The 23,675-nt window shown below is 38.2% G+C and overlaps 1 protein-coding gene and 1 non-coding gene across 5 annotated transcripts in view; one reads left to right on the plus strand and one right to left on the minus strand.

The window, feature by feature from the left end:
• The first annotated feature begins 7,235 nt into the window (after window positions 1-7,235).
• Window positions 7,236-23,675, plus strand: part of NDUFS4 (NADH:ubiquinone oxidoreductase subunit S4) — a 123,207-nt gene continuing 106,767 nt past the window's right edge. For all 4 annotated transcript variants that reach the window (XR_009539475.1, XM_060142946.1, XM_060142945.1 and 1 more), the window contains exon 1: window positions 7,236-7,351. Coding sequence is in view for 3 of the 4 variants with exons in the window: in XM_060142946.1 (XP_059998929.1) it covers window positions 7,254-7,351 (98 nt within the window). In the remaining variant the exon portion in view is untranslated. The remainder of the gene's footprint in view (window positions 7,352-23,675) is intronic.
• On the minus strand, window positions 22,959-23,031 carry TRNAG-CCC (transfer RNA glycine (anticodon CCC)). The gene has a single exon. It is a non-coding gene; the product is annotated as a tRNA-Gly (tRNA).

A 23,675-nucleotide genomic window follows, 5' to 3' on the forward strand; every position in this document is an offset into this window, starting at 1 on the left:
TTTGTTATACAGCAGAAACTAACACACCACTGTAAAGCAATTATATTCCAGTAAAGATGTTTTAAAAAATGCATTAGATAGAAAAGGAAAATAAAAAAATCACAGCATGGGAGGTGCTCTGAAGGAGAAAGATATGGTGCTAGGTGGGTCTATAAAAAGAGGAATTGACATGGTGACGGAAGTCAGAGAAGTAATTCTTGTGTAAGGGCATCAGTAACAATATTTTTGGTTGTAGGATATCTAACAGATGTAGGCTTAAACAATTAAGCCACTTTATTTCATATAACAAGAAGACTGGAGGTGTTTTGATCAGTGTTGATTCAGAAGCTAAACAATGCCATTAAAGCCCTAGGCTTGTTCCCTTTCTCTGCTCTTCCATCCTTTCTTGTTGACTAGGCTCTTATCTGTCTCCTTTTGCTGAGATTCCACAGCTCTAGGCTTTATGTCCTCATTCAACTGCATCCAAATGCAGGATAGGAGACCTTTTCCATTGCGTGTCTCTTTTTTTCAGAAGCCTTTTTTTCCCAGAAGGAGTTTCAGATCCCTTGGCCTTGGACATGTCCATGTGCTAGCTTCAAGTTGATGGGAAAGCAAGTATACAACATTTTTTAGTCTCTATAGTAGGAATGAGGCTCTATCATCAAGGAAGGGGGAGGTGGGAAATGCTTATAAGATACCTACATTTTCTACCACAGGGAGTGACTCTTAGGCTGTGATCTGAAGGGCAAGGAGGATGACTAGAGAAGAGGCAAGGAAGAGACCATTTGTGAAAGGCTCTGGGACATTACAGAAAGCCAGTCAGTGGGCTAGAGAGGAAGGAAGGTGGGAGACAGACCATGTGGAGCCTGTCAGATCAGGTGAAGGGATTTTGTCTTTATCCTGAGGACAATGGTAAGCCACTGGATTCATACAGGTGACATGACATGTGTTCACTTCCAGAGTGGATATAAATTGGAGGCCAGAATGAATGTGGTAACCCAGTAGGGGCCATTGCAGATCTCCAGGTACAAGGGAGAGTAAAATTATATAGTTCACTAATTATTGTAAGCTAAGTAAAAATATCTTCATTTGATTAATTGCAGAAATAGAATAATTGTTCCCAGAAACAGTACTGTGAAGGTAAGAAAAAGTTTGTGACCATAAGTGGAAGGAGATTGACTTTATTTACTGGAGGATTTTCTCCCATATTTTATAATTCATATTTATTATAAGAAGTTCATAAAGTGCTGAAACTTACAAAAATGCTAAGGAGGAAAAATAAAGTGGGGAAGACATATAGAAAGCGTTGGGGTGGGGTGAAAAGTTTAGACAGGGTGCTCAGGAAGGACCTCACTGAGAAGGTGACATGTGAGCAAAAACGTGAAGAAGGGGAGAGAGAGTGATAGAAAGAGAGAGATAAGATTATTCCAGATACAGGGAACAGCATTCTAGCCACAGAGAACAGCAAGCACAAAGGCCTTGAGATAGAAGTGGGCCTGGTGTATTCTGAGAATATCAAGGAGACCAATGGGTCTAGAATGCAGTGAGTGAAGGGACAGCAGTAAGAAGTGAGGTTAGAGAGACTTCAGGGTTCCTAGTATACAGGGCTTTATCTGTTATAATAAGGCCTTGGCTTTTACTCTAATTGAGATAAGAAGTTCCTGAAGGGTTCTGAACAGAAGAATGGCATGATTTGACTTTTGTTTCAATAGCTTTGATTGCTATGTGGAAGCAATTAGAAGCCTTGTGCAAGAATCCATGAAAGAGGTGATGGTGGCTTGGATCAGAGTATTAATAGTAGAGGAAGGAAAAATAGTCCAATTCTGGATACATTTTAAAGATTGAGAGACTTCCCTGGTGGCACAGTGGTTAAGAATCTGCCTGCCAATATAGGGGACACGGGTTCGAGCCCTTAGTTGCCACGAAGCAGCTAAGCCCATGCACAACAAGTACTGAGCCTGCACGCCCTAGAGCCCGTACTCTGCAACAAGAGAAGCCACTGCGATGAGAAGCCTGTGCTCCACAACAAGAGTAGCCCCCGCTTGCCGCAACTAGAGAAAGCCCAGGTGCAGCAGCGAAGACCCAATGCAGCCAAAAATAAATAAATAAATTAATTAATTAATTAATAAAAAAAAGATTGAGCTGAAAGGTAAAAGAAAGAGAGGAATTAAGAATGCCTCCAATGTTACCACATGATCCAGCAATTCCACTTCTGGGCTATATCTGAAGCAAATGAAATCACTATATTGGAGAGATATCTGCACCCTCATATCTATTGCAGAATTATTTATAATAGCCATGACATGGCAGCAACCTAAGTGTTCACCAATGAATGAAAGGATAAAGAAAATGTGATACACACACACACACATACACAATGGAATATTATTTAGCCATAAAAAGATAGAAAATTTTAAATTTATTGCCATTTGTGACAACATGGATGAAACTTGAGGGCATAATGCTATGTGAAATAAGTCAGACGGAGTAAGATATATACTGTATGAAATCACTTATATGTGAAATCTAAAAAAAACAAGGGACTTCCCTGGTGGTTCAGTGGTTAAGACTCCACGTTCCCAACGCAGGGGGTAGGGGGCAGATCCCTGGTCAGGAACTAAGATCCCACACAGCGCAGGAAAAAAAAAGATAAAAATAATAAAAAAAAAAACAAAAAAACCGAACTCAGAAACAGAGTAGATAGGTGGTTTCCTGGGGCAAGGTGGGGCTGGTGAGAATGGGGGTGAGGGTGGGAATGGATGAAGGTATTCAAAGGGTACTAAGTAAACTTCCAGTTATAAAATGATTAAGTTCTGGGGATGTAATGTACAGCCTTGTGACCATAATGAATGATATTGTATTATATATTTGAAAGTTGCTAAGAGAGACGATCTTAAAAGTTCTCAGCACACACACATACACAAGGGTAACCGTGTGAAGTGATACACGTATTCACTATTGTGGTAACTGTTTTGCAATATATGTGTATATCGAATCGTCACAACGTATACCTTGAACTTATACAATGTTGTACGCCAGTCATGTCTCAATAAAGCCAGAGGATAAAAGTGACTCCAAAGATATTATGAATATCCAAGTCTGGAATATTAATAGCATGGGATCAATTTTTAGAAGCATCTGTTAAAGTCTTCCACAATTAGTATTCTCCCCAGAATATCATTTGGTAAATGAAGTAAAAGACATTGAGTTAAAAGCTATGCCAAACTATTGAGGAGTCAGATAAGGTTAGATAGTGAGTACTCGCTGGTAGTAAAACAAGTGTTTTAGGTTGCTATTTTGTGTAGCAATGATGAGCAGCTCAGGAGAATTCTGGTCACCATGCATGAGATGCCAGCAAAAGTTACCATCAATTCATATTTTAATACTCCTATTGCAATAATAAGATGGCATTTGGACCTAGACATTCTATTAAGCTTAGTGGTAGTCTATGGTTTAGGTGAAATTGTTTTAAAGAAATGCACACAGCCAGTTATTTCTATTCCATTCTCAGACTTATATCCTGTATGTGAGGTCAGAAAGAACTCATGTATGGGCGGATGAGGGAATCCAGCAGCAGGTCAGTAAAACCAGAGATTCTATAGGAGTGTATTATTGGCAATGCTGGTTTTGGATCATGGGCTGAGTAAAAAGGCAAAAAACGCAGACAGTGGGGTTTTGCTGAGGACTGCAAGCTCATAGAAGGAAAGGACTGGAGTAGGTGGTAGGTGGAGAGGTTGGCTTTCTATCAATAGGACTAGAAGCAGGACTATAGTAAGTTGTCCTTATGAACATTCGGACGGATCGTAAGTTTCTCCTTAAAAAAGAAAACATATTTATAAAAATTTAATCTAAAATCAAAGCCACCTTGGCCTTAAAATCCCCCCAAATAGAGAACCCAGAAATAGCCACACATAAGCTTGGCCAACTGATTTTTTGACAAAGGTACAAAAGCAATTCGATGAGAGAAGAACAGTCTTTTCAACATATATTGCTGAAACAATTCGATATCCACAGGTAAAAAACTGAACTTTGACCTAAATTCACACCTTATTAACTAAAAACTTAACTCAAAAACGAACTCAGAGAGGATCATAGACTTAAATGTGAAAGGTGAAGCTAAAAAACCTTTAGAAGAAAACATAGGAGAAAATCTTCAGGACCTAGGGTTGGTGAACAGTACCTAGACAAGACACCAAAAGCACAATCCATGCAAAAGAACAAGAAACAACGTGTTGGCATGAGTACGAAGAAAAGGGAATCTTTGTGCACTGCTGGTGGGAGTGTAAATTAGAAAGCCACGGAAAACAGTATGGAGGTTCCTCAAGAAACTAAAAATAGAACTACCATATGATCCAGCAATTCAACTTCTGGGTATTTATCCAAAGAAAATGCTAATTTGAAAAGATACATGCACCCCATGTTCACTGCAGCAAGATTTACAATAAGCAAGACATGAAAGCAACCTATGTGGCCATCCATAGATGAATGGATAAAGAAGATGTGGTCTATATATACACAGTGGAATATTACTCAGCCATAAACAATAATGAAATCTTGCCATTTGCAATAACATGGATGGACCTGGAGGGTATTATGCTAAGTGAAATAAGTCAGACAGAGAAAAACAAATACTATGTGATTTCACTTACATGTGTAATCTAAAATACAAAACAAATGCACAAACAAAACAAAATAAAAACAGACTCATAGATACAGAGAACAAACTGGTGCTTGCCAAAAGGGAGTGGGGAGGGGGAACAGACAAAATAGGTGAAGGGGATTAAGAGGTACAAACTTCCAGCTATAAAATAACTAAGTCAGGATATAATGTACACATAGGGAATTTGGTCAATAATATTCTAACAACTTTGTACAGTGACAGATGTTAAGAGGTCTTCTTGCTATAATCATTTCATAACGTACAAAAGTATCGAATTACTGTTACACACTTGAAACTAACATAATATTATATGTTAATTATAATGCAACAAAAATAAGTAAAACATGGAAGCAAAAGAAAGCATAATCCGTAAGTTTAAAAATGACTAAACTGGACTTCATCAACGTTAAAAACATTTACTTAGCAACACACCCTGTAAAGAGGATGAAAAGACAAGCTACAGATAGGAAAAAATATTTGTGGACCACATATCTGATGAAAGACTCATATCTGGAATATATAAAGACAAAATGTAACAGTAAAAAACAAATAATGCAACTAGAAAATGGGCAAAATGAGATATTTAGCTGAATAGAATATTCATAAAGGCAAATAAGCACATGAAAAGATATTCAACATCATTAGCCATTAGAGGAATACAAATTAAGACCATGATGACATATCACTACACACCTATTATTTATGTTAGGTGAACTGAAATTAAAAATAGTGACAATACCAAATGCTGGCAGGGATATGGAGAAACTGGATCTCATACATTGCTGGTGGGGATGAAAACTGGTATAGCTTTTCTGGAAAACAGTTTAACAGTTTTCTTAAAAAACTAAATATACATTGCAGTTTTGAGCATTTATCCCAGAGAAATGAAAATTTATGTCCACACAAAAACCTGTACATGATTGCTCATAGCAGTTTTATTTGTAATAGCCCCAAATGGGAAACAACCAAAATATTCTGCAACAGGTGGATGGTTAAACAAATTGTGGTAGTCCAGATATATATACTATTAGTTTTGTTTTTTGGCAGCATCTGGACTAATACACCATGGAACACTACTCAGCAATAAAAAGGGATGAACTATTGTTAAATGCAGTAACTTGGATGGATCTCAATGGCATTATGCTGAGTGAAAGAAGCCAATTTCAAAAAGTCATATACTGCAAGATTCCATTATATAACATTCTTGAAATACAAAATTATAAAAATGGAAACAGTAGTGGTGGCCAGGGATTGGGAGGTAGGTACTACTGTGAAAGAGTAGCACCAGGGAAAATTTTTGTGGTGATGGAATAGGTCTGTATCTCGATTGTGTTCGTGGTTTCACGAATTGACACATGTGATAGAATGACACAGGACCATATAAACACTTTATATATCAGTGTCGGTTTCCTAGCTTAGATACTGTACAGCAATTATATAAGATGTAATCAATGGGGGAAACTGGGTGAAAGGTACACAAGATCTCCCTGTACTGTTTTTGCAACTTCCTGTGAAATCTATTTCAAAATTAAAAGTTTAAAAGAAAATTCCCTCTGAGACATCTCTTCTTTCATCTTTCTGTGCATTTCCTCTTTTCCTGGACATGGCTTTCTCTCTCTTTGGTGCTAGGTGCTATGGTGCTCAACCTCTTTCTTTTCCCCTTTTCCCTATGTATTGAGTTTTCTTTTAATTGGCCTTAATGCAAAACCAAGGCATTCCCCATCCTCCTGTTAATCCTATTCTTTTAATAAAGGTTATGTTTTAACTTGCTTAATTTTAAAAGCAGCAACGTTCTAACTCTTTTTAAAAAAAAATCTTTTAAATAACAAACCCCACAAAGTAGTCTGCTTTTCATTTTATAATCCACAGTTAATCATTGTTCTTAAGGTCAGTAGCCCACAATACAAACATGTTTCCAACAATCGCCTCAGAAGATAATTTTTGTTTTATATGTCTGGTATCTATGGATTATGATCACACATTCAGGATTTACTGGGAAAAGAGTGATATAAAATATTATGTTCCGTTAGTTTGTCATATAAATACACACGTCAAAAAATAATCCTTTGCCAGGTCATGTGTCTAGATTTTTCATTTGGAAAATATGATCATTATAACTATCAACTACAGAACACCAAACTGAATACAGCCCTTTCCTGAGGTCTTGCAAACTTAATCTGGCAACACTTTGGAAAAGTACTACTTAAGGTTCTCAAGAACCCAACGAGCCCTCTGGCTCTTCCAGTGGGCTCAGCCCTAAATATTGAGTCCTTTGAAAAAATTATGAGTTGCAGGTGTTTAAACTTTCAAGTGTTTTCTTTTGGTCTCTTCATTAACTGCTAAGTAACCAGCCCTTAACAACAAAAAAGGATTTTACTCTGAGGACGATCTTTACACTTAATGCACTTCTGCATTTTTCTTCCGTCCACTTTCCTTCTTATCTCTTTCAACCAAACGTTTCACCTCTTTTCTAAACTCCATTATTTAACAAAACACCAAACAAGGATAAAATTAACCAAAAAAACCCACTCCGTTGCATTGCGGTTCCATTGGCTTGAAAACGAAGGAAGTTTGTCCCTTGCGGTGATCCGTCTTAGTGTTTGCCTGCAGCAAGATGGCAGCGGTCTCAATGTCAGTGGCGCTGAGGCAAGCGTTGCGGGGGAGAAGGGCAGCGGCTGTAGCTGCCGTTTCCGTTTCCAAGGTTCCTACCAGGTAACAGCATTGTGAGGCTTCTTCAAGCTTCTCGGGTCTCTCCACTTTTGCGGAGGTCTCTGCTGCTGGGTCCCGGAGAAGGCCTCGGGAAAACGTCCTCTGCTGACCCTTTCCACGGGAGAGGGCGGGCGGATTTGGGACTAGCTGCGACCTGGGGAAGCTTGGCCAGGCCAGCGGGGGCGTGAATGCGGGGAGGGGGGAGGAGTACCTCTGGTTTCTTGGAAACTTGGACTGCTGCTGTGAGGGGTCTGCGGAGTGGGGCTGTCTCCGGAGCTAAGAGCCGAACCCCCAGAGAGAGAGGGGGCGGAGTCTCACTCATTTTTCTCCTCACTTTCCGCACCCCTCCATTTTTTTACCTGTTTGCCCATCACTCCAGTCTTTACTGGAGGGTTAAATCACTCCCTCCCCTTCCACGGCTTTAGGTGATATTGATTGGGTTTCTGCACTGGAAGATTGTTTTATTTATCAGGCTGCTTGGGAGGAAAACTTGGTTGGAATTCAACGTTAGTAAAAATATCACTGCTAGTAGTACTGGAAAGTAATTTTTAAAGGACTGGTGGTAATGCCGGGAGTTTTCCCATCCAGAATTTTATTAAAGCCTCACAGTGATACAGTAATTCAGAGATTGTTGTCGTTCATTGTTTTGCCTTGAAGCATTTTTCGGATGGTGATTTCTTTTTCGACTTCGTTACTTAACCCTCCATTTCCCTATTTTTCTGAATTTTCCTGACTTTCTTACAGTACTAACACAACAGCATGCGCGCGCCCGCGCGCGCACACACACATTCTAGCATTTTTGTCTGCGAAGAGTTATTTTGTTTCATTGCTATTTTCACAGCTTGTTAGTATAAATACTAACCAGGGCTTATGTTCAGTATCTTCTACATGAGTGCTTAGAACAGCGATGGAAAGACTGGATGGACAGATATGAAGGGGTGGGAGGAATGGGAGTGGTTAAAAATTGAAAAGAGGGTCTAGTGAAACGCTAATTAGTTTAGTGTTATATTAAACATAAAGGGAATACAGAGAGTTAGAACTAGAGTTAATTAGAAAGGATTTTTGGAGGTAAGTTTTATTAAGGTTTTAAATAGTGGATGATGGATGGGAAAGATGATGTCAGTGGCTTATGAAAAGTCTTGAAGGCAATAATAGAGCGATGTATACATAATATAGTGTCATTGAAAAATAAGAATTGTAAGATTGGGGAAAGGTAAGTTTGTACAACAGTTAACTGTTCTACACATGAGTATTTCTCTAACGTAAGATGCTCCACTGGTTGACTTACGTCTAGAATAGAGGTGACCAAGGTTAGTTCTTATTCTTCTAGATATTATGGGCATTAATTTTGCATTCCCTAGAAGTTCATGGTATTCCTAGAACTGAGAACAAATTTGAAGGGTCCCTGGCTAATCAAAACATGGATGTATGTCTAAGTCACAGCCATTTTGTTAGCAATTTATAGTTGTCGAAGTTAAGATACTAGATTTTGGAAACTTTGCTAATTAGTACTACTTATCCACATTTAAAGAGTTTCTGCTTGCAAATGTGTTAAAAGAGATTTGAAAATAAAATTTTAAATCATGTAAGATGACCTTTGTTTCAGACTTTAAAAAACTTAAAAGCCAAGGAAAACAAATTTTAAGCTCAAGTGAAATGATACATTTATTTGCTTTCTTTACCACCTTTTTTACCCGAGGAGCTTTTGTTGTTCACTTCACCTTGAGAGAAATTTATGGCACTTCTCTCTTAGATATTATTTGCTTTTCGGCCTTAAGCACTCTCTTCACATTATGTTTTGAGAGGAATGAGGATCTGAAAAGGTAGAGCGTGGAAAGAGAACCAATTATTGGGGACATCTGCATCTAAAATTCATTTTATTGCTTAGAAAATATTTGCAAATGATGTGACATTTCAGATCACTTCAGTGAAATGAGGGGGGATAGAATCAGTAAGGCCCTCGATAAAGAAGGGAGTAGTGAACAAATATAAATACTGAAGAAAAGGAACTATCAGCAGAAGGAAAGAAGCAGTTAACTGCTACATTAAATTTTATGAATTTAACTTCAGTATATCTGTAAAAACCCAAAGAGCAAACCAGAAAAACCCAACAATGTGTACACATAAGAAAGAGGAAAAATTGTTTAAACAGTGTAGTTGATTCAGCTGATCTAGTTGCTGAGATCCTGCTTTAGAGTGAGTCTGTTTCCACATGCTTCTTACTTGCCTGGGCTGAAGAGAGGGGGGACAACCCCGGATATATGGCCTACATTTATTCTTACTTTCCCTGACTTTCCTAAGGGATTGTCCAGGGTAAGTTTAACTATTTAGGATATTAATCTAAAATCAGATAAAATGGCACTCTATTTCAAAATAGCAATACTTGGGACTCAGGACATTTGATACAGTGTTTTTGTTTTTGTTTTCTTTAACCTATTCATGCATACTTATCTCACCTAGCCCTGTTCTATCACTTCTCAATTGGACTGAGTCTTGTGTTTACCTCAAATATAGCTCCTTAGGGTCTTCAAAGGGTGTTAATTAATACTGGTGGGGACTGAGTGTTTGGGACCTTTTTGTGAGGCCTATTTTGTGCTCCAGTCTCTGGCTGTATTTTGTTGCTATGTTTCCTTTTTCAGCGTTAGATAAGCCAGTATGAATATGAGTCTGTAGGAACCTTCAATGAGTAAGAGGCACTAAGTTTGATAAGAGTTCTGTGTGTATTACACCTTGCTAAGAAACTGTCTCAGCCCTAATTTGAAAAACATTTAAGACATTTAAAATCAGTAGGTTAGCTTCTGCTTCAGATAAGCTGGATAAACAAATTCCTCTGAAGGGCAGCTACTTTTTGCTGTCTGGAACATATCAAAGCCAAGTTTTGTGAGCTTTCAATGTTTCTAATGTGTTTTCTAATAGGTTTCATTGTTTTGTTTATTTTCCTCATTAAAAAATACCCATAATTAGTTGGTCTGTTTTCATCAGTAGCAGACATCTTTGTTTATTTAAATATTTTAACACTAGTAAATATTAGAATAATGTCTTGGCACATAGTAAACCTTACCTAAATAAATGCTGATTTTATTATTGGTTTGAATAGCCTGAATATTTTTCTTTTCTTTAGTCTCGATGGTGGATATCGTGGTAGATGGTATTATTATTTATAATATTAATTTCCATTCCCTGTGACAGGATTATACATCACCACTCCATTGGCCAAGTGACTTGTTTTGACCAATGAATTTTTTTTTTTCAAGGGGACCATCTCCTCTACCCGCCATTTTTTTTTTTTTTAAATATTTATTTATTTATGGCTGCATCGGGTCTTAGTTGTGGCACGGGGGATCTTTCATTGCGGCGCGTGGGCTCGCTCCTCTCTAGGTGTGGTGCATGGGCTTCTCTCTGGTTGTGATGCACAGGCTCCAGAGGGCATGGGCTCTGTAGTTGTAGCGCATGGGCTCTCTAGTTGTGGCACACGGGCTCAGTAGTTGCTGCACGTGGGATTAGTTGCCCCGTGGCATGTGGGATCTTAGTTCCGGACCAGGGATCGAACCCGTGTAATCTGCATTGGAAGGCAGATTCTTAACCACTGGATCACCAGGAAAGTCCCTTGACCAATGAAATGTTAACCAAGAATGTTATACCATGTCAAGCAGAAGCTCCAAGAGCTATCCCATGTTTTGCCATGTCATTTTTTCCTCTGCTTCCCTGGTGGGGTCTTTTCTTTCAGCCTAGATCCTGGAATAAAGATAACATGGAGGAAAGCAGAAGCTGATTCTTATAGGTTATATAAAATGTAAAGTGACAGAAACAAACTTTGTTATAAGCCACAAAGTTGTTTGGATTGTTGGCTGCCTCAGCATAACAACCTATACTGACTCTTCTACACACAAGTGAGCGTGCACACACACACTTGAAAATGAGCAGGTTATTTTTTTCTTTAATAAATTTATTTATTTATTTATTTTTGGCTGTGTTGAGTTTTCGTTGCTGCGTGCGGGCTTTTCTCTGGTTGTGGTGAGTGGAGGCTACTCTTCGTTGTGGTGCACGAGCTTCTCATTGTGGTGCCTTCTCTTGTTGTGGAGCACAGGCTCTAGGTGCACGGGCTTCAGTAGTTGTGGCATGTGGGCTCAGTAGTTGTGGCTCATGGGCTCTAGAGCTCAGGTTCAGTAGTTGTGACGCACGGGCTTAGTTGCTCTGCGGCATGTGGGATCTTCCTGGACCAGGGGTTGAACCTGTGTCCCCCTGCATTGGCAGGTGGATTCTTAACCACTGTGCCACCAGGGAAGTCCCTAAATAGATTTTTTTTGTACTCAAGCACTTCTTTGACAAGTGTCCTGATTCCTCTTTTGTTTTCAAATTTAAAACAGAGGTGGAAATGAACTTAATTTGAGAAAGGGTACTCACAGAGCATGAGAGCTCTTTAGGAATAATAGTAACTAAATGTGATTATTAGACTTGCTGTGTGCAAGCTACTTTACATGAAGTTTTTAAAAGTTGATAATACATGGGACTTAATGAAGAAAGATGGGGCAAATTGATTCCTGTATAATACATTTTAGAGAGGTCTCTGGGTATGGGGTGAATGCAGAATAAGACCATTTCAAATGGAAAAGCTTCTAAAATATACCCTTTGGTGAACATTGAGAATCATTTTTATGATGTTTATTCTGAGTACAAATTAATAATGGCAGCTAACATTTATTTCTCACTGTGTATTAGCCACTGTGCCAAGGACGTTACCTTTGTTATCCCATTTCTTACAGTAATCCTACAACTCACATGTTTTTATTCTCATTTTTCAGACAAAGAAACAGATTTTAAGTTTACATTACTAGGAAATGGTCTGACTTAGCAATTTAAAGGAATATGTTGACTTTTGCAGAGAGAAATATTATATCTGGTAATAGTAAATTAAAATCTCAGTGTCTTCTCTGTTTTCTTTTTAGCAAGGTATATATATATATATTTTATTTTGTGTTGGAGTATAGTTGTTTAACAATGTTCTATTAGTTTCAGGTGTATAGCAAAGTGATTCAGTTATACATATACATATATCTATTCTTTTTCAAATTCTTTTCCCATTTAGGTTATTACAGAATATTGGGCAGAGTTCCCTGTGCTATACAGTAGGTCCTTGTTGGTTATCTATTTAAATATAGCAGTGTGTACATGTCAGTCCCAAAATCCCAGTCTGTCCCTCCCCTCAAGGTGTATCCTGTATTTAAAAGACTATCTGATGCTCTTTCATTCCATTGTTCCTTTTATACAGCTAGAGTCTCCAATTGAGGAATTAGGGGATTTTGTGGTTATTTTTGTGGTAAGGATTTTTTCCCCTAAATTTTGTAATTATTTTTGATGAGAGACTTTGTATAGGTAACTTGATTATTATACTTTCTTACACTCTTAAACAAAATACATGTAAGGTATGAATTAAACAAGGTATACTGAACATATTTTTCTTTTTCTTCACTCTAGTGATCATTAGGAAATAGAGTTACCGTATTCTGCTGCCTTTAAAAACTATCAAGTGTCTGCTGTGCTTTCTGAGTTCTTGTGTCTACTTTTTTTTTTTTTTTTTTTTTTTGCGGTATGCGGGCCTCTCACTGCCGTGGCCCCTCCCGCTGCGGAGCACAGGCTCCAGACGCGCAGGCCCAGCGGCCACGGCCCACGGGCCCAGCCGATCCGCGGCACGCGGAATCCTCCCGGACCGGGGCACGAACCCGCGCCCCCACATCGGCAGGCGGACTCCCAACCACTGCGCCACCAGGGAGTCCCATGTCTACTTTTTAATAGTGTTTTTGTATCCTTCCTTGACTGGTCTGCTCCCCTTTAGCAGTTCCACTGCCACTTTTCGTTTATCATGGATTTGAATACCAAGCAAGTAAAACCTGGTAGAATTTTGTGTAAAATGAAGTAGGCTTAATAAAGCTTTGATAATGGCTGAAATTTACTTTGTTGTGATTAAAGCCTTGAACTTTTTTTTTTTTTTTTTTTTTCCTGTACACGGGCCTCTCACTGTTGTGGCCTGTCCCGCTGCGGAGCACAGGCTCCGGACGTGCAGGCTCAGCGGCCATGGCTCACGGGCCCAGCCGCTCCGCGGCATGTGGGATCCTCCCGGACTAGGGCACGAACCCGTGTCCCCTGCATCAGCAGGTGGAGTCTCAACCACTGCGCCACCAGGGAAGCCCAAAGCCTTGAACTTTTTAAAGGTTGACAGATAATACATATAATACATGAGCTCTTATTATAACTTTTCTTTTTTTCAGTTTGCAGTATCCAGAGACCCTGATGGAACCTTTGCAGTGATCAGATTCTTCATAACAACTTTCATCTAAATATTTGGATATTTTAGCAAACTATTCTAAGACTTTTGTCCTTTAAGTAATGGCATGAGAACAATTCAGAATTTCTGTTTCAAATTTTCTTTCTGTTTGTTACTGAGTATTTTAGTAGGTGTATACAACCTTAGGTTCTTTAGAACTAGTTAGTTGCTCAAATGTGACCTTTCCTCCTTGTCTTTACTCACTAGACTTTAATTTTTCCTCTATGGGATCATGCTCCAGTTCAGTTGTTTTTAAAACCTTGCTGTGCATCAAAATCACTTGCTGTGTGCATAAATAATTCAGATGCCTTGGTCCCAGTATATATTGGTTCAGTAAATTTATGTTGAGATCTAGCTCTATAGTGATTCTGAAGGGAAGCTAGGGCTGAAAACTACTGTTTTTGGTTTTTTTTGTTTAATAGTTTCCATGCTATGTCTTGAAGGACTTCAAAATGCATTTTGCCTTAGGCGGAGGAGATTTCCAGAAACAAATGCTTCTATTTTTGCATGTTTTCCTAATCTAAGTTTTGTTTTTCACCCATGTATTGTATAGAGGCTTTTTCTTGGAGAAACTTTCCTTTGAGGCAAAGCAGGCATTTTGATAATTTTGGAGAAAGCAGGCCATGTTACTCGCTCTCCAGAGACTCTTGTTCTTCCTTTTGGAAGGGCTCAGGTTTAATATAGCGCAGCTGTTGAACTTTGCCCTTCAGAGTTTTAAGAAGAAAGTGTTTTATCCTTTAAAATGGAAATGCCTTTTTTAGGGAGGTGGTCTTTGGCTGGATGTAGTTCTCTAAGAAAGCTTTTCTAGAGTTCTTTTGTTTCAGTGATTTCTTAGAATTGTTTCAGATGTTGAGAGCACTGTCTCTGAGAGTAAAGATCTGGCTGCTTTTCTAATGTGTTTTGCTGTATCCTTAACAAAGCTAGATGAAGAGTTTATTTCTTTGTGTTTTCTAGGACTTAAAAATATGTTCTTTTCTTTATTCAGCCACTCCATACATGAGTAAATGGTCCTTGAATAGGGTTTACTAGACGAAAGATCCTGTTCTAGATGACTGTTCAGCAAGCCATATGCTTCTCCTAAAAATGTCAGTCTGTCTTGATGAGCTTTAAAGTGAATACAGATGTTTTGGCTCTTTTGAGGACTACCACCCTTTGTGTGGAAAGAGTACTTATTTTTCAAGAAATTTCTTCAATATACTTATAGAAGTTTGCATGAAATTTATAACTTTTGTCTTTTAAGTCTAATGAAATTAGATTTAATTAGACATTAGTAATTTGAATTTAATTGTCATATCCTTAGTACAAATGAGATTTGGAGAAATAAACTGGGTCTTAACAAGGCTTTTGTTAAGATTTTGAATTTATTTGGTCTTTTTAAAAATTTGGAACTTAGAATGCTATTTAATATTTTTATGCAATGAAAGGTGATATTTTGGCAGGAAGGGATACCTTTTTAGATGTTTGGTGTCTTCTACTTTGGTAGGTTAACTGTAGAAGTTATAGTTCATATAATGTTTGAGGTGGAAGAAAACTCTTGGATCATCCTGTCTGACCCTTTGTTTAATGCAAGAATCTTCAGAACTTCCTGCTTCTTGATCATCTAGCAGTTGAGGAATATATGGTGAATTACTGGTGGCCCTAGAAAACCCTCTGTATTTTTAGGCTCACTGGTAAATGAAGTTTCTCTTTAATATTATATGGAAAAATTCTAACTCTCGTGCACATGTCAGCTCTTCAGATAATTGAAGACATTTGTCATCGGTCATTCTCCTTCTGAGTCTGTGCTCCAGGCTTAGCATGTCTAGTTTATTTACCCCTAATTAATGACCAGATTTATTACCTCTTGGTACTCCTTAGGATGAATTTCATTTTTTTAGTATCTTTCTTTGAACTATATACTGTATTTTAAACTAAATGAGATGATCAGAAGTGGTAGTCTAGTGAATTTAAACCAAATTAAAGAAAAGCTATTGACTCTCAATATTGACTGTTGACTCTCAATATTGACTATTGACTCTCAATTGGATTTAACATTTTTTAATTTTTAAAATTATAAAGAAAAATCCACTATTTTCCTTTTGGTGAACAGTTTTTAGAATTATAACAAACATATGGATTTATGTAACCATCTCAATAATCAGTGTACAGAATACCAAAGGACTTCACCCCAAAGAGTCCCCCCTTACCCCTGTAATCTCTGGCAACAAATAATCTTTTCTTCATCTCCATAGTTTTGTAATTTTGAGACTGTAATATAAATTGAGCCATATGGTATACAACCTTGTGAAGATTGGTTTCTTTCACTTAGCATAATGCCTTTGAGATTCTTCTAAGTTGTGTGTATCAGTAGTTCATTCTCTTTATTGCTAAATCATATTCCATTGTTTGGATATACCACAGTTTATTTATCCGTTTACCCCTTGAAGAACATTTCAATTTTTTCCAGTTTTTTTTTTAAAATTAATTAATTATTTTTGGTTGCGTTGGGTCGGTTGCTGTGTGTGGGCTTTCTCTAGTTGCGGTGAGCAGGGGCTACTCTTCTTTGCGGTGCATGGGCCCCTCATTGTGGTGGCTTCTCCCGTTTTGGAGCACGGGCTCTAGGTGCGCGGGCTCTAGAGTGCATACTCAGTAGTTGTGGCTCATGGGCTTAGTTGCTCTGTGGCATGTGGGATCTTCCTGGACCAGGGCTCGAACTTGTGTCCCCTGCATTGGCAGGGGTTCTTAACCACTGTGCCACCAGGGAAGCCCTTTTTCCAGTTTTTGACCGTGGTAAATAGAGCCACTTTAAACATCTGTGTACAGGATTTTATGTAAACATGATTTCATTTCTCTAGAGTAGATACCCAGGAGGAAGATTTCTGGGCCATAGGTAATATACTTCAACTTTATGAGGTACTGCAAAACTATTTTTCAGAGTAGTCATACCGTTTTGCTTTTCCAGCAGCAATGTTTGGAAATTTAGTTGCTTTGCATCCTTATTAACATTGGTATTGTCAGTATTTTTAAATTTAGCCATTTTAATTGGTGTCTAATAATAATTCATTGTGTTTTTTATAACAACTTTATTGAGATATAATTACCATATAATTCATTCATATAAAATATATGATTTGATGGTTTTTAGTATATTCACAGAGTTGTGCAACCATTCAAAATCAATTTTAGAACATTTCCATCACTCCAAGAAAAAATCCTGTGCTCATTAGCTGTCACTCCCTGTTTCTCCCTTCCCCTAGCCCTAGGCAACCACCAATCTGCTTTCTGTCTTTTAGGTTTGCCTACTCTGGACATTTCATACAAAGAGAATCATATGTGATCTTTTGTGACTGGCTTCTCTTAATGTTTTCAAGGTTTAACCAAGTTGTAGCATGTATCAATACTTGATTCCTTTTTATTGATGAATAATGTTCTGTTGAATGGACATATCACACTTTATCCACAAGTTGATGGACAGTGGGTGTGTTTTCACCTTTTGGCTAGTATGAATAACATTCCGTGAACATTTGTGTACAAGTTTTTGTGTGACACAGGTTTTCACTCTTTTGGGTATATACGGAGGAGTTGAATTGCTGGACAATATGATAACTCTGTGTTTAGCCCTCTGAGTAACTGCCAGACTCTTTTCAAAGTGTCTGCACCACTTTACATTCCCACCAGCAGTGAATGAGGGTTCCATTGGCTTCACAATCTTGCCAACACTCGTTATTACCATCTTTATTATAACCATCCTAGTGAGTATGAAGTGGTATCTGGTGGTTTTGATTTGCATTTCCATCATGGATAACTCATGTGGTTTTAATATGTATTTCTCTAATGGCTAATAATATTGAGGTGAAGTGTTTGTTATGTCTTTTGCCAGTTTTTAAGTTGGGTTGTTTATTTTCTTATTGTTGAGCTTTGAGAGTTCTTAAAATATTCTGGATATAAGACCTTTGTTAGATATGTAGTTTGCAAATATTTTCTCCCCATCTGTAGCTTTTCTTTTCATTCTTTTAACAGTATCTTTCAGAGAGTAAAAGTTTTTAATATTGATAAAGTTCACCAGTTTTTTTCTCTTATGGATTGTACTTTTGTTGTCATATCAGAGAACTCTTTGCCTAACCCCAGGATATGAAGATTTTTTTCCTCTATTTTCTTCTTGAAGTTTTGAAATCTTTTTATTCAGATCTGTGATCCATATTGAGTGAATTTTTATATAAAGTGTGAGATTTAAGTTGAGCTTAATTTTTTTTTGCAAATGGACGTATATTTGTTCCAACCCCATTTATTGTAAAGACTATTCTTTTACCACTGAATTGCTTTTGGACCTTTGTCAGTAATCAGTTGACTATATATATATATATATATATATATATATATATATATATTTTTTTTTTTTTTTTTTTTTTTTTTTTTTCCTTTTGCGGTACGTGGGCCTCTCACTGTTGTGGCCTCTCCCGTTGCGGAGCACAGGCTCCTGACGCACAGGCTCAGCGGCCATGGCTCACGGGCCCAGCCACTTCGCGGCATGTGGGATCTTCCCGGACCGGGGCACGAACCCGTGTCCCCTGCATCGGCAGGCAGACTCCCAACCACTGCGCCACCAGGGAAGCCCAATCAGTTGATTGTATTTGTCTGGGTCTGTTCCATTTATCTAAATCCATTTGCCAATACCACATAGCCTTGATTACTATAGCTTTATAGTTAATGTAATTGAGGAGTTGTGATTTTTCCAATTTCATACTTGTTTTTCAAAATTCTTTTAGCTATTCTAGTTCCTTTACCTTTTTGTCTAAATTTTAGAATTATTTTTATCCATATCTTTGAAAAATCCACCTGAGGTTTTGATTGGTGTTGTTTTAGATCTATAGATTAATTTGAGGAGAGTTGTCATTTTTACTATGCTGAACCTTCCAGTCCATATATATGGATGTCTCTTCATTTATTTATTGATTTCTTTCATCAGTGTTTTGTAGTTTTGAATCTGCAGATCCTGTATGTTCTGTTAGATTTATGCCTACGTATCTCAATTTGGGGGAGCTGTGGTAAATAGCCTTGTTTTTAAAATTTCAGTTTGTAATTGTACATTGCCATATATAGAAATAGGACTGATTTTTGTGTGTTTGACTTTGCAGGCAACCTTGCTATATTCATTTGTTAGTTCTTTATGTATTTTGTAGATTCTTGGGGATTTTTTAAGTAGGTAATCATGTAGTATGTGAATAGGGACAGTTTATTTATTCTGTCCAATCTCTATACCTTTGTTTCTTTTTGGTTTCCAGAAGTGTTAAACAAGGGTGGTGACAGTAGACATTCTTGCCATTTACTGATCTTAAGGGAAAGCTTTCAGTTTTTCACCGTTAAATATAATGTTAGCTAAAGATTTTTTTGGTAGAAATGCCTTTTATCAGATTGAGGAAGTTTCTACTCCTAGATTGCTAATAGGTTTTAATCATGAATGGATGTTATATTTTATCTAATGCCTTTCTGTATCAGTTGATATATTATTATGGTTTTTCTTTTTTAGCCTGTCAGTATGTTGAATTATGTTGATTTTTCAAATAACTGAAGCAGCCTTGCATTCTCAGGATAAATCCCACTTGGTTGTGTTATTTAATTCTTTTTATATACTTCTGTGTCTGATTTGCTAATACTTTGTTGAGGATTTTTACATCTATATTTATGAAGGATATTGGTTGTAGTTTTCTTTTTTTGTTCTATTTTTGTTTTGATATCGGTATAATACTGGACTCAAAATGAGCTAGGAAGGACTTCTTCATCTTCTGTTTTCTTTTGAATTGCTTTAGTTCCATCCCACAAATTTTGATATGTTGTATTTTATTATCTTTGGGTTCAAAATATCTTATTTCCCTCCAGACTTCCTTTTTGATACATGGATTATTTAGAAGTGTTTTAATTTCCAAGAATTTGGAGATTTTTCCTCTCATCTTTCTGTTTCTGATTTCTAGTTTAATTCCATTATGTTCTGAAGACCCGATTCCATGGGGTTTCCCTTTTTAGTTTCTGTCTAGGAACTTGTGGCTCTTGCTACCTTGTTTTGTAGTGCAGTCCTACAGTTACGTTTGCATCAGGGGCTAAGGGGTGGGAGGACAGAGAGAGGAAAAAACCAAAAAAGCAGTAGGTGTTGGTCCTACCTTCTTAAAATCACAACTTCAATGAATGGAGAAGAAGGTTTCCTTCCCTCTAGTTTTTGGCTCTTGCAGGTTTCCATGTATGGAAGCCATAGGATTGCCTACCATTTGGTGCACGAGAAAACAAAGAAAAGAGAAAAAAATGGGTGATTTCCCACTCAGACATTTCTGTTAGTTCCCCTTCTAGCTTCTTGGGACAGAATGCTTCTCCTTCAGAAGTGCTCATTTCTAGGTTTCCAGTTGTATTAAGTTCAGGCAAGGGCTACTGGAGGGAAAAAATATGGTAAACTCGTCTCTGGTTGACTGATACTTTGAATTCTGGTAATCTTCCCTGATCTGCTTGCTATTTACTTTTCAGTGTTCAAATAGCTTTTCCAAGCATCGTGTCCAGAATTTATGGTTGTATTCAGTGGGAGAGACAGGATAGAGTGTGCTTACTACATCTTACCAGGGCCAGCCAGCCTAGGATGAATTATTTAAAAGCTAAATTCTAATATTTCTTGCATTTTAGTACATCTGAATAGGTTTAAAAAATCTGAAAGGTGACCCCCCCAAAAAGTTCTTCATAGAATCAGATTCTAAACCATTGATTCTCAACTGTGGTAGGAGGAAGAAATTTAGAAATGGGCCAGAGAAAGGGTTTAAAAGAAAATACATGTGCATTTGGTTGAAAATTATGACATTTAATAAAAGATGGAAATTTGTTGCCCATGTAAATGGGCAGAAAAATACATTGAGTCACTGTTTTAGACCACCAACAAATAAATCTTAATTTCTTTGAGAGGATGTAGGAGTCAGACATTTATTTTGAGTAACTGATGGAAGTTTTGGTGACTTCCTTCTAGAGGTGTATACACTCAAATATATAAAATCAAGAGTTACATTTCCAGGGGATTCATGGATCCCAGGCTTTTGTAGCCCTTGCATAGAGAGCATTAGATCTTATACAACGTTTTGTTTATACTAGCTCTTGTGTTAGACCGTTCTCAGTTGCAAGTGACAGAAACCTAGAAACTCAAATGACTAGCATAGACAAGAAGATGGAATTGGTTTATATTGGTATTATCAAGCAATGAAAAGGGCAAGGGTACTGCTAACTGGTCCCAGGGATCAGAGCTAGAAAGCTACTAGGTTCTCTCTCTAATTTGTCTCTGCCATTTGTCAGCTACTACTTCAGCTTGTTTTTTTTGATGTGGTAGATATCATAGCTGTTGGAACACAATAGTGTTCAGCTATTTAACACTGAAAAACTGAAGTTTTTTTCAGGCTTATATCTCATAGCTTTATCATGAGGGAGGGACTGAAAAACCCTTTCTTTGGTACCAAGCTTTAAAGATCTTGGGGGAGGGCTTCCCTGGTGGCGCAGTGGTTAAGAGCCCGCCTTCCAATGCAGGGGACACGGGTTCAAGCCCTGGTCCGGGAGGATCCCATATGCTGTGGAGCAGCTAAGCCCGTATGCCACAGCTACTAAGCCTGCGCTCTAGAGCCCGTGAGCCACAACTACTGACCCCGCATGCCACAACCACTGAAGCCCACACGCCTAGAGCCCGTGTGCTCCGCAACAAGAGAAGCCACCACAATGAGAAGCCCGCGCACCACAATGAAGAGTAGCCTCCCGCTTGCCGCAACTAGAGAAAGTCTGCACGCAGCAACGAAGACCCAATGCAGCCAAAAATAAATAAATAAAATAATTTATAAAAAAAAAATCTTGGGGGAATACTCAGTTGAGTAAGATTAAACAGACTAAGGGTTTACTGTGATATAGTCATTGTTTGTAATTGTAGTTATGCTGTTGTATCATATGCATATAGGTTATAGAAACTCTGGAAGTTGGTTGTAATGAAAGCTGGGCCCCTTGAACAAAAATTAAGAACCAAGAATATTTTATTTATTCATTTATTTTTTGGCTGCGTTGGGTCTTTGTTGCTGTGCGCAGGCTTTCTGTAGTTGCTGCGAGAGGGGGCTACTCTTCGTTGCTGTGCGAGGGCTTCCCATTGAGATGGCTTCTCGTTGCAGAGCACAAGCTCTAGGCGTGTGGGCTCTAGATAGAGCACAGGCTCAGTAGTTGTGGCGCGTGGGCTTAGTTGCTCTGTGGCATGTGGGATCTTCCCGGACCAGGGATCGAACCCGTGTCCCCTGCATTGGCAGGCGAATTCTTAACCACTCTGCTACCAGAGAAGTCCCAAGAACCAGGAATATTTTATATTGCAATATCTTTAGGGAACAAATAATGTTTGTATATATTGTATAGACTGATCTCTTACCTGTTTCTTAACTCTGGGATTTTGCTTGCTAAGTTTGCTCACTCATTCAATAAATGCTTGTAGTTCTTTTCTAGTCTCCAAGACTGCAATGCTACACTTTAATAGGATGTATGCCTTTGGAACATCTGCTTTGAGGATGAATGTGTTAGGGTAAAAGTGTTCAATCCAAGGATAGGTGATCATTTCTTAGGATCTTGTGCGTGGGCTTTGTCTTAGATTGGCATTTCCCAAAGAAGAGTATGAGACCAAGACATGGGTATAGGTGGTTTATTTGAGAGTTGACATAGGAACTAGAAGTGAGGAGCTCTGGAGTGAGACTGGGAAGGAAGGAAAAAGGGTGATAATTGAGATTGCTGCAGTGAGCAAGCAGTAGGAGGCTCAGTTCCACTGGAATCTCCTAAGCATACAGAATGCCTTTCAGTATTATCCATTTGAAAGCTGGAAGGCTTGAACATTTATCTACTGGTTCTCATTTCCCTTTGGTTGGAGGTGTTAGCTCTTCTGTACTCTGAGCTATACTAGTGCTCCTGAAGACCCTCAGGCATAATGAGTTCACTTCAGGTGGGATACTGGATGATGACCCGAGTCTGAGCTTCTGTAGCTGTGGCTGAAAAGAAAAATGGGTCAAAGGAATGTAATGTGAGCACCAAAGGTATCGGTTATAGGCTTCCTTATAACTCAGGAGTCTCTGCAACCTTTTTTGGGGAGAGGGGAGTTGCTAATAAGAATTCTTTTAATTTATTTTTTAAAGTTTTTATTTTTTAACATTTTAATTAATTTATTTATTTTTGGCTATACTGGGTCTTCATTGCGGTGCATGGGCTTCTCTGGTTGCGGCTTGTGGGCTCAGTAGTTGTGGTGTGCAGACTTAGTTTCAGTATGTGGGATTTTAGTTCCCCGACCAGGGATCGAACCTGGGCCCCCTGCATTGGGAGTGCAGAGTCGTAACCACTGGACCACCAGGGATTGTCCTAAGAATTCTAATATATATAATTTATTGAACACTTAGGCACTGTGGTAATTGCTTTATGTATGTTATTTCGTTTCATGAAAGTGAATGATCTCATTTTAGATGGTCTATTGATAATTATAGTTTAATCTATTCCTAGGGTTGTAAATAACTCATATTTATTAGAATTTGCTTTATTCACCAATATTCTGAAGGACATGACAAAGGATCAGGACACTGAGGTCTTACAACTCATTCAACTGTAAATAATAATAGAAGTTCTCTAGGGAAGAGAACAATTCCATGTTTAAAGAATTCATGATGGCATAATACTCCCGTATTGTGTACCAGTTGACCAGTGACTGTAACATCCCAGCAGACAAAGGTCAACCTACAGAGTTTTCTTTGAATTTGAGAATGTAACAGGTACTAGTGGCCAGTAACCTAGTTGATCTCATTCTCTGGGTGAGCATATATTTTCCTTTCACTGACACTGTCTAAATGATTTAATGGTAGTTATGAGAACTTTTTTCTACTGCTATCTTTTTTTTTTTTTTTGCGGTACGCGGGCGTCTCAGTGCTGTGGCCTCTCCCGCCACGGAGCACAGGCTCCAGACGCGTAGGCTTAGCGGCCATGGCTCACGGGCCCAGCCGCTCCGCG

The sequence above is a fragment of the Lagenorhynchus albirostris genome, chromosome 3 (assembly GCF_949774975.1).
Source record: "Lagenorhynchus albirostris chromosome 3, mLagAlb1.1, whole genome shotgun sequence".
In the NCBI taxonomy this organism is placed as follows: domain Eukaryota; kingdom Metazoa; phylum Chordata; class Mammalia; order Artiodactyla; family Delphinidae; genus Lagenorhynchus; species Lagenorhynchus albirostris.